We start from the raw sequence: 18,357 nt of genomic DNA, 5'->3' as shown, positions 1-18,357 counted from the left end.
CTTTGAGAAAAAGGCGCTTAGTTTAGTGACAATACGGTAGGCGGAGGCTGCTTAAAACTTCATAGCAAAAAACTTGAAGTCAGTATAGCCAATGACTGAGGTAACATATCGTACAGATACGCGGGGATCGGGATTTTGAAAAAATTCAGTAATTATTGACTGGAAATATATATATATATATATATATATATATATATATATATATATATATATATATATATATATATATATATATATATGTGTGTGTGTGTGTGTGTGTGTGTGTGTGTGTGTGTGTGTGTGTGTGTTTTTTCTTCTTTTTTTAAATCATGGGGTTTGACTTGGATCGGTTTGCAGAAGCCGTGGACCCTGACTTAAAATGCAAGCTGTGCACTAAAGTTCTGGAGGAGCCGCTGTCCACCCCGTGCGGACACGTTTTCTGTGCTGGCTGTTTGCTACCCTGGGCGGTACAGCAGAGACTTTGCCCGCTGCATTGCCAGTCCATCTCTGCGAAGGAACTTCACCAGGTTTTTCCACTGAAAAATCTCATCCTGAAGCTGGACATCAGATGCGAGTACCATTCCAGGGGTTGTGCAAAGACAGTCAAACTGCAGGAATTGAGAGATCATATAGAAATGTGTGACTACAGTCCAGCCCAGTGCAGGAATAAGGGATGCCATGAGGTGCTCGATTTAAAAGACATGGACTCTCATATGAGGGAGAGCTGCGATTACAGACCCGTAGGAATCTGTCAGAAACGGTGCGGATTGGTACTGCTCCACAAGGATGCGATCCAAGGAAATCACTGCTGTCTCCGGGCACTGAGAGCCCAGAATGGGGCGCTACAGGTAAAAACGTCCAGTTTGGAGCAAGACACGAAGAAGCAGGCTATCAAATGGAGCAAACGAGAAAAATCGTTGCTGGCTCAGGTATCAGCACTTCAAAATGAAGTGCAACTCACTGCACTGAGGTACCAGAAGAAATTTAACCAGTATATGATCCACATCAACAACATTACTAAATATGTTGCAAGCCGCTGCAAGGTAAGAAAATAAACAAATAATTAAATAAATAAATATAGGGTGATACACTGTAGGTGGTGGGGGCAAGATCTTTTACACTTTTTCTCACTTGTATTTTCATGGAGGGTTTTAAGTGCTTGTATTGGTATATGAAATACTGTAAGTGAATATTGTACACTGCTACTACTGCGACTGCTACTAATACGTTATAACAATACAAAACACTAATAAAAGGGGTGTTACCTTATTACAGAGGATGTTGCACAAGTTGCAAGTTCGTATTATTATTTATTTTTTTAATGGGGAAAATGTAACAATGTGTACTGTATGACCTGCTGAAATATATTGAAATGATAGCTACCAATGTCAAACACACCAAGGGTCAATTTTCAGATGTTTACTAAGATCATTCTACGGCCACAACAGGGTTAAAGCTTGCTCGTGGCGGTGATGATTATAACAGGGGCTCTTAATGAGAAACAACAAATGAAATAATACAAACAAACAAACACGTGTCTCAGTTATAAACACTTCGCTACAAACACACCTAGCGTAAACAGAAACATCGAAACGGTATTATTTACCTTTTTATTGCATAGTGTATTTTGTTTTAACTCGACTAGCTGGTTAATAAAACCTGTTTGTGCACAAATTATGATCCACCAACTGTATTTGTTTTTCTAGGGAGGAGAACATAAAACGCTTAATGTGGTTCTTCATAGAGAAAGTGACAGTCTGGGATTCAATATCATTGGGGGAAGACCGTGCCAGGTAAAATATTTTTGTATTTTGTATTCGGAGATATACATTAGTCTAGTCATTATACATTATTAAAACATACCTCAAAAATAAGTATTGCAGCTGAAACAATATATACGGTAATAGTCTGGAGACTTAAATTAATGTACAGTTTTGCAATACTATTGCACTGTTAACCCTTGCTCTTTCACGGAATGCAGTTGCCCTGTTTGATATTGTTTTAATTGTGGTTCAGGTCAGGACAAACTTGTTTCAGTGTGTGTGTGTGTGTGTGTGTGTGTGTGTGTGTGTGTGTGTGTGCTGCTTACAGCAAGTATAGCTGGCATCCTATGTTCTGTACAGCAGAGAAGGGCTCTTGCTACACAAGAACACTGGGACCAGATACATTTTTGTCATTATCATTGAAGATAAAATGTTAAGGGACTCCAGCTGTGTTGTATCTTAAATAAAGAAAAGTTTAAAAACAAGCACACACTACATAAACAACTGCAGCAATTGAAATAATCCCAAAGGGGAGAGGCTAAGGGATAGGGACAGTGGAGTGGGGATTAAGTTAAGGACTGGATTATTATTATTGTTTTTTAAAGTTTGCTTCTGGTTGAGCAAACCTGCATTTGAGTGAGACACTGGGGAACAGTTTGTGTACCGATTGGCACACCTGAAAACCAACAGTGATTTAATCATCATTAAGCAATCCTCAAACTGTGACAGCGGTGTGTTTCATGCTAAATCACTTCCATAATCAGTTCAGTTGCGTACCTCCCGGCGCTCTGTTTAATGTGAAGCAAAAGCTTTCTGTCACTGTTTACTGACGCTGTTTCATTCTTCATTTGCTCGGGAACCCATCACTATGAAGAATCAGGAAGATTCTACTGCAGAAGGAATTTATGTTTCAAAAATCTTGAAAAATGGCCCAGCAGACAGAGCAGATGGACTGCAAGTTCACGACAGGATTGTGGAGGTAAGAGGGGTCTTGAAAACCAGCAATTTGCATGACATCTGCAACTGTGTGTCAAATATACACACACACACACACACACACACACACACACACACACACACACACACACACACCCACACACACCCACACACACACACAGACACACTGTTAGAAGACTTCCAGTTTGAGCTGTTATAGCTCATTATGGAGGAAGTAATACATTAGCATATTTGATGTGTAATCAAGGTCAAGCAAATCAATAGTCTGGCATTAGTTTTAAAGGAGAGGTGTGCTCATGGTTAATGAAGTCGTATACCCTTCGTGAACTCCAACCCTTTTTTTTGTATTTTTATTTCTTTAAAAAAAGGGGGGGGGGAATTTAATTCAGCTGGCGTGAGCAATGTCTTGCTACACTGTGACAATGGAATCTCCAGGCACAGCTGTTTCACAGCTGGCTTGTAATCACATCATTAAATGATTTGGTCTGTTTGTTTCAGTTGTTTAATCAATTATTTTATATAGCGCCTTTCATAGTGGACTACCATCACAAAACAATGTACAAGATGCAGTAACAAAAAAAATCCATAATACTTTAAATACAGAGAAATGCATAGTACTTGATATACAGTAAAAAACTGCATAATACATGATACAGTTAAAAATAAAAGATGCACAATACTTGAAATACTGTGAAAAATGCATAATACATGATAGTAGCATAATACATGAAATAGTAGCAACAACACAGCACCTAATAGCAGATATCAAGCTTAAAGAGCATGGACAACAAGAGCGAACAGGTAAATTTCGACTTTGAACAAAGGCATTAATTTCCTCATGTAACAGGACATTTTCAGTTAAAATTCAGAAGCATTTAAGATTATTTTTTTTTACAATACTTTCAATACTCGTGGTGGCCATATATAATAGCACACATACACACTTGTACAATATAAGTAAAAAACAAAGAAAAAAGCAAACTAAAACACACAAAGAAAGGCAGCATACTATAGTGTCAGACAGATATGTATGGCTACAGTTTGGGCACTTATATATCTGGAGGTGAATAAACCACACATTCTGGAATAACTTAACACTGACACAGCTTTGATACATTTTCATCCCCAAGGAGGCTAAAGGTCATTAACTCCTTGTACCTACAGAACAATGGCTTGTAAGAGGAATCGAGTTTACAGCAGCCAAACAAAAGCACTCGCAGCTAACTAGTTCTGCCAAATAAAAGTAGCTTGCATCTCACAGAGCAGTCTTAAACTGCAAGGCCCCATGCAAATGGTGGTTTAGGCTCAGTCCCAAACTGAAATGTAGCATAACACCATCTGGAAGACAATGCTTTGCTCTCCTGCTTTGAGGGGTCTGTGTAGTCACCCTCATTTTGAAGGAGAACGTCTGGTTCAGTTCTGTGCGGCCAGCTGTTTTTGATTAGATAATGTAATCGCTGGAAAGCAGGTAGGAAGAAAAAATGGGACCTTTTGTTTACTCTCACCAACTCTGGTATTTGTCGTTATTGCTTTACAAGTCTTAAATATAAATTGGTAACAATTTTTAAAGGAAATACCATGTTAAAATGTGACAATTAGGGGCATGACATTGCCACAATGACTATATTTAAAAAGCACTTATTATAATGCAGACTGTTGTTGTTTCATGATAAGTAGCAAAGTTGTTTTTCTCTCTTATTCAAAAAGGAGGAGCTAGGTGGCCCAGTGTGTTAAAATAAATTAAATAATGCTAAAGAGTGAATATTTTATATCAGATTTTATTTTGGATTTAATCTTGCATTCATTTTAATCCTGCAATTTGGATCCCACTGGGTGGTTCGCACAGTTCACTGAGTACTTTACTTATTACACTCACAAGGATGGTCATTGGATATTTGGCTTTCCTCTTTTGTGGAAAAACTACAAAACATATCCTATAAATCTTACCTTGCATGCAAAATTCACTAAGCAGATCTCACATATGCAGTTTTGGAAGAAACATGCTGAAGCAAATGTGCTTTTTGATCTGGTACCATAGTAGGTTAACAAAAGCTCTCTTTACATGTCATACTTTAACTGAGGCAATGTGTCAGCTCCTCAGCAGTGTATGGGGTATGATGTGACAATAATGTCACAATGGATGCATAAGTGGTTGGTTAATAACAGGACACGAGTTGTTGAAGTGGTCTGGACAATTGACATAGGATACGCTATGACTGAAAGCAAGGCAAGCAAACAGAGCTTTCTGTAACCTACATTACTATACATTTTTAACATGGAAGTATGTGAGACCTACGTAGTTCAAGCAGCTTTGTGGGCAGCCATTAAGAGAATCTTGTGATTTGTCTTCAGATGGTCTCGAGCAAGTCTTATCGGGTTGTTTTATAAATTTGAAGTGAATCAAAACTTTGGAACAACTATTGTGGCAATGTTGACCCGCCCCTGTGTGTATTGTGTTGTATATTGCGTGTTGTGTGTTAATGTTAGTGTATAGTCATTGGTACACGGGATATAAATGGGTCTGTAGAGCACGAGTTGTTTAAAATCTATGTTTGTATTTAGGCACGAGGATTGCACAGCACTTCACGTACAGGTAAAATGTAATAATATGTGACCACGGGGAATTGCACTTTATTAATTCACATGCAGTTGTACCGAGACTCCAGTTGAATGATTGATTAGCAATCGAGTCTCGGTACAGCTGCATAAAAGCAGCATGTTTTCACTCACTCAGGGTTGTGTGTTCGGTGAGTGGAGAACGGGATTGGAGACGGAGGTAACAATAATAAGAATAGTTAGTTAAAATATCATCTCACAGTGTTTGTCTGTGTAGTCTGTTTTGTTTGTCTCTTTATTTTGGCGAAAGTACCATGTCCTGTGTTTTGTTTGTCTTACAACCTTTTATTTTCTGTTTGTTTCATTATTAAATGTTGAGCGAAACGAATCGATCAGCTTCACCAAACTCCACCTCTCTGTTGTTTATTTATTGGTTCCTGGTTCTGGTCTGACGTCACCCACTACAGCCGTCTTCGTGACACTATTTTCACCCTAATAATACAGATTTTAGTTCTGGGTCTTTTTTGTTGTTTGTTTGTTTCTTGGTCTTGAAATTAGGGGTGTGATATTTTTAGATAAATACAGTATAATAAAGTTTAAACATCAGTTTATATTAAGGGCATACAACAAAATAAGCATGCCAGTTCTGATATAAAATATAAACAACATGTTATTTTATGCAGGCAGGAAGACAGTTAATTTGAACTGCTGGTTATTTCTAATACCATATAAATACTGCAAGCATTATATGGAACACATATTGGAATAAGGCACTTGGTGTATTGGCATCTGATACAAGCACATTTCTTCATGGGTTAGCTGTGTTTGACTAAAGTAACTTAGGTAATTTGTCACTGTATGATTTCTTTAGCAGGTCTCACTACTGCTATCATGGGTAGGTTGGTGCCATAGGGACCCATTTAAACCTGAAAGGTCCTCACTGAAGCGATGTTTCACCAATTATTTGGAATCACAAACTGCAGAGGATACCACAAAGTGAAGTGTTTATAATGGATTTAACGGTTTTGAGGTTTTAACTACTCAGTTTATTAATTTTTCTGCTCAGATGCCGACTATCTTCAAGGGAAACTCTTATACTGTACTGTACTTCATTATGTCATGCATAATGTGTTTCATGATTTGAGGGGGGATCATATTAAAAAAAGATAATTTAATATAAACTTTAGTTTGTACCATAATTGTCTTAGAGTTCATAGGTGCTTCACTGGTTATTGGGTAAAAGGACAGCTTGTAACATGAACCTGGGTGCTGACGGCGCCGTACTTCGACCCCTGTTGTTTCATGTCTACATCAATGACAGATTGAGGGATAAGTAGCAATCTTAATCAAATTTGCTGATGACACAACTTTTGGAAGTGGCCAACACACTTTCAGCCACCCAGGACATCCAAAAATCTTTAGGCCACATACTGTACAGTACTAGGCAGAAATTAAGATTAATGGAACAGGCTCACCGAGAGAAACACCTCAGTGTTGTAATAGACCCATCACTGGCAGCTGAATGGCCTTGTTTGTACATTTTCTTATCTTCTTATAACAAGTACAGTGCTAACTTTTGGAATGAGAGAGGTCCTAATGGTAGCCATGTTGTACAACACAGGCACTAGCCCAGCTACTAACAGGAGGACTTTGTTCATTTCTAATACAATAAGTGACTATCATGATGGACACTAAGAAAAAATAAGCAAAATCACACTTCTGGGGCTTCTTAACATTGCTAATTGTGTGGAGAATAGCTTCTGAAGCCGACACCTGTGACTGGTTGCAATGATTAACAGAACATCCCATGCGAGGGGCACTGACAGTGCTTCACATAACCACTCTAAGCTTGCTTGTACTTTCACATCATGAACTGAGTAGGTCATTCATCAGCATTTGGGGTTTTTATATTCTTTCTTTGTAGAATGAGGCAGCTTCATAAAGAGAAGTAGACAGCTAACGTGTGTTGTATGAATGCAGTGCGTTGGCCTCTTGCCTCAAGGCAAGAAATACTTAGCCACTGTCAAAGTCCCAGACTGGGTGCCCAATACCCTTAGATCTTCCCAGTCTCCCTTTTCATTAAACAGGTAATTATGTGTGGTAGCAATCAGAGACTCAATAGGATGTGACATGTCTTTAAATGCAAACATGACCAACATGCCTTTTGTTTGTGGTTTCACAGGGAATGTTTTCCAGTTCCTAAACATGGTTGTAAAGTACACTCCGAAATTAATGGTGTCATTAATTACAAGCATCTAACCCAAGCTTCCAATTTCTATAAAGCGCCTACTGGAGGAGCAGGAGTAAAACAAGTAAACAGAAGCATGCAAAACAGTATTTAGCAATGCAGTGTTTACCTCCAAAAGCTATATAATAGCTAAACACAAACCCACATTGTCAGGAGTTTACTTGATATAAAGGATGCTATTTACATGATATAATGATAGGCAATGAGTCCTTTTTTTAGATCAATGACAAACACATGTTACTGTGAGTATACAAAATCAAGAAGTTTGCATTCAAAATATTAAAGAAAACTATTTATTGAAATGCTAAATTTTAACCATATCGCAGTCCTGGAGTTGGCTTCCCATTTTTACTGTCTAACTGCGCATGACTGCAATATACATAGGCACTTAGAATTACTGTTCGTTTTATTTCGTACTACACATCACAAACAACAATATACAAAACAATTAAAAACAAAGCATTAATATCGTACTGTTATCATAAACACACGCTTTGCACAATAACACAAAGCCAATTAAAAATCTCTGAAGCAGTTTTTACCAATAAAACGAGGGAGTGGTTGTACAGTATTTGTCTCATAGCCTATTTGTTTTTCTATGGGTGTCGCTATATCGTGGCCCTTAATGTATAGCAGATTTATTTTGGACCCTGACACCCGCAATATATCAAGTGGGTGGTGTACTATTTATTATAAATCCTCAGGATGTCCCTCTTCTTTTCTCACAAATTCAATGTTGAGTTATGTAGTAAAAACCATTTGGCATCCCAGTTATTTTGCACCTTTTATGTATTTGAACAGGGTTAACTTGCACATTTGTATTTGTTTTCAGCTCTTAAACAGCTGCAGTTGAAGTTATAAATTGTTATAGCTAACTTGAAATCTGTAACTGTTTAAGAGCTGAAAACAAGTAAAAAGGTGTAATTAAGCAAATTATCAGTTCAATTAAGAGTTTTTGCTTTTGAAGACAACTCTAGGGATGTTCTAATGCATGTAACTTTTAAATCCCAGTGCCATCACATGTAGTTTTTTTAAAGGTTTTTTTAATTTTTTTTATTAGATTGTTTCCTAAAGTACAAATGAAACCACCTTACTTGAAGTACAGGTTCTTTCTTTATGCTGTATCATGGCAGTGACACATATTCTGTATTGGGATTGAGACTGCACAGAGATGTTGAACTGGTTAATTCAGCTATAACAAACTGTGAATCCATTAGCACAGCAGCCTTTAATTGAGCGAATGCCCTTTATGGGGGTCATGATCTTCAGTCCTGGTTGGGTGGCACTTGCTAAGTAACACACAAACACATACAGTCAATGTTTGACACAAAATATGTTTGCAGTCCTTTAATGCCTAACAGCATACGTTTGTTTTATATGAAGTGTGTCAGAAAGACTTTGGGTCAAAACTGTTGAGGGTCTATAACAAGAATAAGGTCATATACCAGCAGCAACGGCACTAAAGCTCCCTGCATCAGTAATTAGGAATGAGGATTATGGGTGGGTTTGGCATACATTTCAATGCAAAATGCTCTGATTCATGTTCAAATTATTACCACTTTGAAAAGGTCCTGCCTTATTGGGTACAGATAGAATCATATGCCGTCCCTTCAAACATGGCAGGTCAGGTCTGAGAAAGCAGTTTATAATGAAGCCCTTCCATCACCTCACATTTTATTGAAACTAAGCTGTTTTACTCCTAAGAACTTTGTTTAATAAATAAATAAATAAATAACACTGTGTTCTGTTATTCTCATTCCGGAAGCTTTTATGGAGACCTGGTACATCCTACAGAATACTCCATGAACATTCATAGTGTATCCTCAATTTCTGTTTGATCTGGACCATGTGAACTGAAGGAGGACTCTGCTAACCTTAGCGGGAGAGTTAATCTCCATGGTTCTGTGATTTCTTCTAAATGCTTTAGCTCCCAGACCTGGGCTAGTTTTACAAATAGTGCTGCAAGGTTACATTTTCTTCTCAGTGTTAATCCTCAACAGTCCCTTGAGAGCTAAATGTTTAATATGGTCAATTGTGTGTATATATGTTTAATTTAACTGCATGGTTTCAATTAAACGGTTTGATGTCTTGAAGTACATGGTGCCCTATCACGTGTTGTCGAAAATTCCTTCTGTAGCGGGACACGTGGATCACATTCGGTGAACAGCAACAAAAACAAGCTCCACCTGGTTTTAGCTTTTTAGCAGTTAATTTACAGTGTGTGTAGTTGACTGCTGTGGACTCGAGGTATATTTCTCAGTGAAATGTAATTTCTTCATTTAATGTTAAACAGACATTACAATGCAAAAATAACAACAATGGTAAGCAGTATATAGAATCTGAAGTGAAAATGAATGGTCTTCAATTCCAATGTTAGTGTCTCAGAATCAAAAATTCTGTGAAGCATTTTTGGAATAATTCACCATCTTGCTCTTGTGTTTTTTTTTTGTTTTTTTTTTGTCTATTTGAATCCCATTAGAGCTCAACAGGTGTTGATAGACAATTTGGCAGCATGCACCAGTAGCTTGTGTGATGTCACTTCTTTGTTTATACTGGCAGCTTGTGCATTAACAGTCAATGAACTCCCATTTTCACACACCACACAATAACTTGCTTCAGGGCAATTACCATCCCAAAGCAGTCTACTAAAGACAGTCGTAACCTTAGAAAGGTACTACGTTTTTTAACTTGGTTTTGTTTTTGCTTATTTTCTAAAAGCTATGTGTTCAAAGAATCGTAATCTTTTAGAAGCTTCATAAGCCACATGCTTCGAAAATTCTTCAGGAGTATCAAACAGTGCAAGAACTTGAGAGGTCTCAGGAGTTATATATTCAAACTGACAGAAAATGTCATCCTTGTTTTGTGGGGATTTTATACAATTAGCTACAATGTGGTTTCAGACAAGTTATTGCAATTATCATATTTTCTCGTCGGTGTACTGTTATATGCAAAATGTAATTTGGAAGTTTTTTTTTTCATATAATTTGCATAAGCCGATAAGGTGAAGGAATAAAAGGTTAGCTAATACAGTACATTTCCCAGGGGCTGATTTTTCTAATTGGTATTCTGACTACGGTTCTTTCAAATATGAAGTGTTTTTTTGTCCTTCAAATTCATGACTAACTAAATGCCACAGGTACTTTTGGTGGGTTTTTTTGTTTTGTTTTTTTTTTTAACCTTGACTGATCGAAATATCCTGAATGACAGGCACAAAAAAGCTCTTTTAACCCTTTGTATACCATTCCCATGGCAATCGGCAAAAAGGTGAGCTACAGTTAACGGTTAAAGTGTTCTTGTTAATGGCTTAAATTGAGTTTGATGAAAAACAAAACCAAGCAGTTAGTTTCACATTGGTGCCACTGTTGGCACAGTTTGGTAATATTGATTGCACTTGTATGAGGGGCTCAAAAGTTGGTAATGCACTGGTACCAGTGTGAAAACACTAGCGCAACATTATGTTCTGCTTTAGACTGCAGATTTCAAAGGTTATATTTTGATTGGTGTAGTAGGTTCTGCCTGTACGATTTTAGTAAACTTCTGTTCCGTATCACTGTTATGTTGTCACAAGAGCTTTCCAGATGATAATTACATCTTGTCCGCCTGCAGAGGCAATAATATGCATTTAGTAGTTTTAAATGATTTTGAATGCAGTTGTTGTGAGAGGAAACAATGGTTTTGACAGCAGCAGTAATGAAGCATGGAGCCAAGTTATTAACTAGCCTCCTTTTAATCTTAATGTGCAAATGGGCAAAGATAAGATATATCCCAGGTTCTTCTTAAAGGAACTAATCAGTGAAATGCATTCATAAGCGACTCTTGATGTTGAGAAGCCTTCAGTTTCAGAAGGCAGAAGACAAAGCTAGACAGACAGACTATAGGCTTCTGCAGAGCTGTTATAAAAGGGTTATAGATGTAATACATATGTTCAATCTAGGGGCTTTAAAGGCAATGCATCAAATACCAGGCTGTAATCGCACATCGTGGTTTGTTGAAAATGCAGCTGTTGCAGTTTAAGAAACATGATGTTCTTATTTACCTGTATTGATTATTTTTACCCTGAAATTGACTTGGCAGATCAAATATAAGAAGAATGTGTTCAGTTTCTGGTTGTAGTTGTTTGTCTTGGAGGGATATTTGGCAGGTGGAGGACTTTTTGCATGTCCCCGTACATTTTTTGATTCAAGTAAATTCTAATTACTGCCACTGTGCCAACATAGAGGTGATAAATAATGTAATAATTGCTGAAAAGGGTAGATAATTGAGAGAAATGGACTAATGCCTCATACTCTTAAAAGTGCATTTAAATGATTTTGAAAGAAGGATGTGCTGTAAAGTTTAGTTCGCATACTGCAAAATGCTCCCCTAGCCCTAGAAGCAGATTCCATAACAAAGGGTTGCAACTAATCAGAGAGCTCAGTAGAACTCATTTCAATGCACAGGGGTGTCTGTAAAAGGTCAATTAAGCCTGAGATCCATGCACAGTAACTACACGATGGCTGTAAAGTAAAGTGTTAACATGACCCTAAAGAAATGTTCAGTGGTCTGTGTTGTACTGCGCACTGTTTACACACTCAAATGTAAACTTGGGAACAATTGCGCTAACAAGTGGCATACACAGAAAAATATGATAATTTTTTTTTCCTATTTCTTTTTTTGTCTTTTTACTTTGCTGGAACAGATATGTATTTTAGGAAGGTCTAAAAGACTGCTGTGTATACAAGAGTTATATTAGCATTAATGGTGTGATAGAATATTCACAATAGTCTTGTGAATGGGCTATCAAATATTTTTACTTAAATAGAATCCTTTGAAAACTCATACAGGTAAATGAGGTTACTTTTTCTAGCCCATTACACATACTGAAAAAGAAAAAGTTACTTAACCTATGACAGATGGCGCCGTGCTGTCTCTCTCTTCAAAGAGAGCTGGAAAAAGTGAGTTGTGAGTGACCAGAGCAGTCAGTAAATATGAGTGTAATTGGAGTGGACTTGCCAAGGGGGGAAAGGAGGATCAACTGCTACTTTCAGGCTCACAGCTTTGAAGCTGTCCACTGGTCTGTGTAACTGAACCTGCCCAGACCACAAGAGGAAAAGGTTATAAGGTTAAACAGACAGACTCCTTTTTTAAATACAATACAAAACAACTCTTAAGAAACTGTTTCATTCCAGAGTTAATTTTAGTCAGTAGGAAAACAGTCAAGTTGCAGAGCATATGACTGTTCAAGACTTGGTCTAAAAAGCATAGTAATTCTGAATGCCAACACTACCATGTCCACGGCTCTAAAGGGCCACTGTGAGGATAGTCCAAATGAACACAGCTGGACGATGTGGCACATCAAACCAAGCAGGGACAATCTCAGTAAAAAATAATTCCGTGCAGCCCAGCCAAGCAATGAAACAATCTGCTCTGGTGAGATGTAGCTGGCAGCAGCAGGGCGGTGCAATTCAACAGCTGACGAGGCAGGAGCTATTAGCTTGCAACAAGCAGAAGGCAAAGCAGCAATTGGGATGATGTGTGCTGTTTTTATGTTCCGAACCATTGTAAAACTATGCACATTCAGTAAAAATACCACCACAATTAGTACATGTGTTTCAGATATTTTTATATTGCTAGAGTGTGGGGCTCTGCTCTGTGTGAACATTCCACATGAAGTGGATTTTTGAAACGCCTTACTTTGCCTTTGCTGTATTCCGTGGTGTCCGTATTGCAGCAATATCGTATGAAACATTATGATCCGGATTGTTTTTATATATATTTTTTTTGTTTTTTTTTCAGGCATCATGGTATCATATTCATAAATCACCTGGGGAATACACTCAACTTTTATTCTTGTGCAAAGATCATTTCTCATGGTGTACTGAGATCAAGCTCACTTTTTCAGTGCAGTTCGTCATTTTCTGTTACCACAGTATGTTTTTCAATACAGTCGAAGCATCAGGATGTGGAGGGCAGCATGAATTGAGCTGGATGCAAACATTTTGAAAACCATTAATAAAAGGTACATGGGCTACAATATACAACCATTGCTATGATGTGTGTTTTACTGGCTGCCATGCCCCACAGGATCTCTGGAATACGTACACCTGAATACAGAGGTGAGATCAGTGGGTCTGAAACTACCCTACAGCTAAATTCCTTAAAATGAAGGGTGCTGAACACAGTTAATTTTAAATTGTATTTATTTATTTAATTTTACTAACAAATCTTAATTTTAATGACGGAATTACATATATAATGCTGTGAAGCAAAGTTACTGATTTCAGTAATTTTAGTAAAATATCCCTGTCCAGTTTCAATTACTAAACTAGTCACTTATTTATGAGACAAATGCAATGTATAGTAAATCAATAGTGTACATGAGTATCAACTAACATTATACTAGTGTTACAGCATGAAAGGGAGGCTTGCCTCCCTGAAGTGACCACCGTGCAGATGAATTTGCACCATTTAATGGTTAAATGATCCATATCCACCATAGGGCCGGTTTGTATAAGAAACAGCACGTCATCCATTTGCCCCCCTCCGATGTCTGCGTATGAAAGGGTTTTTCATTTTAAGTGTCCAGCTGGTGAGAGTTTTGTCTGAATCTGTGAGGATTTTGACAATCAGGGTCAGGCTATATCGATAGTCATCATGTGTTTTAGCTGGCAGTATTGACACACTAGGCACTGTTGCAAATGCTAAACATAGAGGCCTGTTGTTATAGGTTGTGGGTGTTAAACAGGAAACAACTCCTATGATTCGTTGTGGAGCTGCTCTGATAGGACCTGACTGGTTGTTACACCACTGTGACGTGTAGAGCTATCATTCAGGCAGTTGGCAGATTGCACTGTAGACGCATCAAAACATCTGGAGTCTGATATAGCCTGGCAATATGTCACATTGAGGTCTTAGTGAACATGTTCCTCCCAGTGCCCAGCACAGAAATGCTTTTCTATAATAACTTTTGACTTTGAATAACCCTGTGAACAATTGTGCAAGTCTGCTGTGTGTGAAAGCACTGATTTCCCCACTTAAAACACTGAATGTTTCTTTTAGGGACACTACAGCTTTAGATGTCATGGCCTGATTTGCATTGATCAGGTCTAACTGTAGTTGTGTGAAGAGACGAAAAAATGATTTGTAAATCTGGTGCCTGAAGTGAATTTATCATCGGGACCTGAAAAAAATAAAAACACAAATGAAAAATATTTACTTTGGCATCTGCATAAAAGAATCTCAAGAAGTGGAGGTTAGTTGTGATGTGGGGGTTCAAAAAGTTCACAGCAATAACCTTGTCAGTTTGATTAAATACTGCTTAGAGTACACAGTTATTATCCAAATAATTCTGCAGTGAATACAGTGGGGGAGAGAGAGAGAGAGAGAGATGAAAAATAGAAATCCTCTAATCCGCATTTCTTAACACTGCATTTGCTCCTTTCTTAAGGAGACACGACAGCTTTGAGACAGTTTGAAGCTGCTTCACTACCACAATTAATCTGTATGCTACGATAGCAGGAAAAAAGTTGGGGTTGTTTATGTTAATAATTGCACCTTGTAGTTTTTGACAACTTTGAGCGAACTATATCATATTTCATATGGAATAATTAAACAAAATACTAACATCTGGAATACAGCCTTCATTCCTAGGGAAAAGGGTACATATAAACAGTAAAAGGGATTTCCAGGTTACTCTGTATATGTAAATTATTGATATTGTAAGAGAATTGTTTGAAACCTAAGTAGCTTTCATTAAAATGCCATTATACAGCTGTCGGGGTGGTGATTTATCTCATGTCAGGGTTAAGCACAGAGCAGATTTATGTACCAACATCCACTGGATAGCATGAACAGGAAGGGATATTTAGTCAGGTTCACAATATGGAACTCATGTGCACTGTATATGCTTTATGATTATCCCTGAGCTTTGCTTTTAACTTGCTCTAAAGCAGAGCCCCTTTCCTTTGGCTGTTGTACAGACTTATTAACAACATCACACTATGGTAGTTTGCTCTGGAAGCATGTAATACATTATTAATAAGATGTTGAGCATCTATAATCATAAAAGAAGCACCCTCTTTTCATCAGATTAAGGCCACATTGTATATTTTTTGTGTTGTGTACTATACTTTAAGTATTTACTGTATTTCACAGGTATCGTTATTTATTTAAAGGGGAATGTCTCTTTCAGTGGTATGTAATCAACTTTTGCTTATCTGATAAAGCACATTATTTTGTGAACTGAACATTACCAACAATCAGTGTAAGCTGTAAATCGTCTCCATACATAATGAAAAAAGGTACCCTGCTAAAGCTTTGTCTGTAAGCCTAAGATCAAGTGTCATATAAAAATGGACAGCAAACTGCCACTTTTTGGTATTTTAATATAATAGCAACACTGGTGTCTTTTATTTTCCCCTTGTTTTACCCACACAAGATGTCTGATATTGTCTCTAACCAACATGTCATCAACAAGTGTTGTTTCGGACACTCAGTCAAGCGCTAGGAAACGGGAGTCAAACGCTTAGAGCCTGGAGGAAAAAAAAGTGAGTAGGGTTTTTTTCCTTACCGGTTCGTATTTAGTTTTGCAGGGTGCGTGGTCAGGCTGGAGAGGCTGGGCTCTTTCCCCCAGCACAGTCATGCTCATGGGGATGGGCCGTGTCTCAACTTTCATTTGCATTAATCCTTCAGTAATTTGGGGGGTAGGTGGCATGTGCCACTGTGGGGTGCGTTAATCATTATTATTTTTCTTTCATGGTTTGGCAGCCTCGTCTTTTGGGAGGGGGGATGCTGGGGGGGCTCCTAGCCTCTTCCGAGCTGCGCTACTGGGATGGGTGTAACAGCCGGCTGGAAAACTCTTTCAGAGTAGTGTCGCCTGATGGTGGGAGTGGTGATGATGAGGATAATTATTTTCATGTTTTAATAGGGAATGATCAAATCTGATACATTTCTAAATGATGAGGGTAGCTGGTGACATTTTAAAAGGTCATAGTTACACTTTTAATGTTACATTAAATTGTTCTCATATGTGTGGAAGTACTTACTGGTTCTCCAAACAAAAGGGTTGATCTTCCCCAAGATGCAAAGTATATATTGTATTTTATTTTATTCTAGCTGTATTTTCTACTCATATGTTATTATTAATGTAACAGCATTGTTTTTCCAGTCTAGAGCCTTAAGGTGCTTTCACCTGAGTGTAAGAGGTGCTCTTCAGTTCAAGTTGCCTACCATAGCAACACAGGCTAGATCAGCCACAGTGTGCTTATACGATAAAGAGCCAGCATGATCTAGTGATCTACCACTTTGTTTTCTCTGGCAATAAAAAGCAGAGCTTTAGATGGAGTTGGCACTTACTAATATGAAAACACTGATCTAGCCTACTTTACATATATCTATGACAGGCAACGAGAGCCAAAGAGTAGCTTCTGAATTCTGTGTCAAATTAAAAGACCAGAAACAACACAATATTGAGAACTGCAATAAGAACCTCTCTGAATGATTGCCAACATAGGACAGTAAAACATACATAAATAAATGAATACATTCATTAATGTACTCTGAAGCTAATGACTTTAATTTAACTATAGCAGTATTAAACCACGCATTGACATTGTCTTAGTTTGAGTCCAGTGACATAGTAAAGGTGAATTGTTACCAATGAATATTTTTTGTATTCTTTAGTACAGATGCATGTGCTGAAACACGTTTTTTTGGTTAGGTTTTATGGATGTGTTTGACTGATCCAGTCAGAAGAGATATGCTCAGAATTGCTGAGTAATGTGGGATTACCACTTACACTCATCCATGTCATTTTTTAGAATTATAAGCCCTTTGGCTTTTTCTGAAAGTGACCAGTCAGTGCTCAACCACAAATCACAACCAGCGATTCCCCCGGTGCTGTAAATGTACAGGGCTTAGTGAGTTTAACATACCTGTTAACCCTTAATGAGCCCCCCTGAATGTAAGCTATCTTTAAAGTTTAGTGAAGGTAAATCACTAAGAACCTTGCTGACTTTACAGATCTGTCAGCCTTTGTCTGTTGGTATTAGACAGTTTTTCTGAAGTGCGTAGTAGTTTACTTCAATCTATTTGGTCCAAATGCTTAAAACAGAGGTTCACGCAAAGTATTCAGCATTTTACTGTATTATACTGCTTTTGGCAACTCAAGTTGATAAGTTACCGTGCATCTTTTTCTGCAGTTCCAGTAGTTGTCAGCATTTGCAGCTACATGGGGAGTAGAGCACTGTGACCTATTAAACACAGAAAGTTAAAATAGAAGACACATAACCAGTAATGGTGTACCATATTGAGATTAGAGGCTCGTGGCAAAATCATGAGCTAAATTATGAACCCTTCAAAGCTAAATAAAATCTAATTTTAATAGTCATGTGTATGCTGTGATCTACATTATATACTGTATGTTTGATTTCTTGCAGCAGGTTTAAGTCATTACAAGGATGCTCTTCAAGGATCTTAGTTGATGTTCATATTCAAAGTCGATTTCTGTAGGACGGTGAATGGGGTTTTAGATTAGGCTGTATCAGATCTAAAATCAGATCTTATACACAGTAAGTTGTCAAATAGTTTATTAATTTGTATTTTCAAGCAAATAAAAAACACATTAGGAACACATTAGGGCATCCACATATTCAGGTATTTATGTTAAGTGTCCACTAGAGGGCAGTAAAACTGTTTGTTTTACCTCTTCATATAGAAGGCTGAGAATTTGTTAACGTTTAATTAAACTTTTTTTGTTTGCCTAATTTTCTGCATTTGTTCAGCAGATGTTTAATTATTTCAATGTATTTGTTTTTATTAATTATATATTTAAAGTGAAACTCAATTAAACTAGTTCAAGTTGACATTTTTATTTAT

General features: G+C 37.5%; 1 protein-coding gene across 1 annotated transcript in view; it reads left to right on the top strand.

Moving 5' to 3' along the window:
• The first annotated feature begins 292 nt into the window (after positions 1 to 292).
• LOC121318132 (PDZ domain-containing RING finger protein 4-like) overlaps positions 293 to 18,357 on the top strand; it is a 111,768-nt gene continuing 93,703 nt past the window's right edge. The window contains exons 1-3 of the mRNA XM_041254457.1: positions 293 to 1,022; positions 1,686 to 1,772; positions 2,617 to 2,721. Of these exons, the coding sequence (XP_041110391.1) occupies positions 309 to 1,022; positions 1,686 to 1,772; positions 2,617 to 2,721 (906 nt within the window). The 5' untranslated portion in view covers positions 293 to 308. The remainder of the gene's footprint in view (positions 1,023 to 1,685; positions 1,773 to 2,616; positions 2,722 to 18,357) is intronic.

The sequence above is a fragment of the Polyodon spathula genome, chromosome 7, assembly GCF_017654505.1.
Source record: "Polyodon spathula isolate WHYD16114869_AA chromosome 7, ASM1765450v1, whole genome shotgun sequence".
Taxonomy (NCBI): domain Eukaryota; kingdom Metazoa; phylum Chordata; class Actinopteri; order Acipenseriformes; family Polyodontidae; genus Polyodon; species Polyodon spathula.
This window is presented reverse-complemented; position numbering and strand designations above follow the sequence as displayed.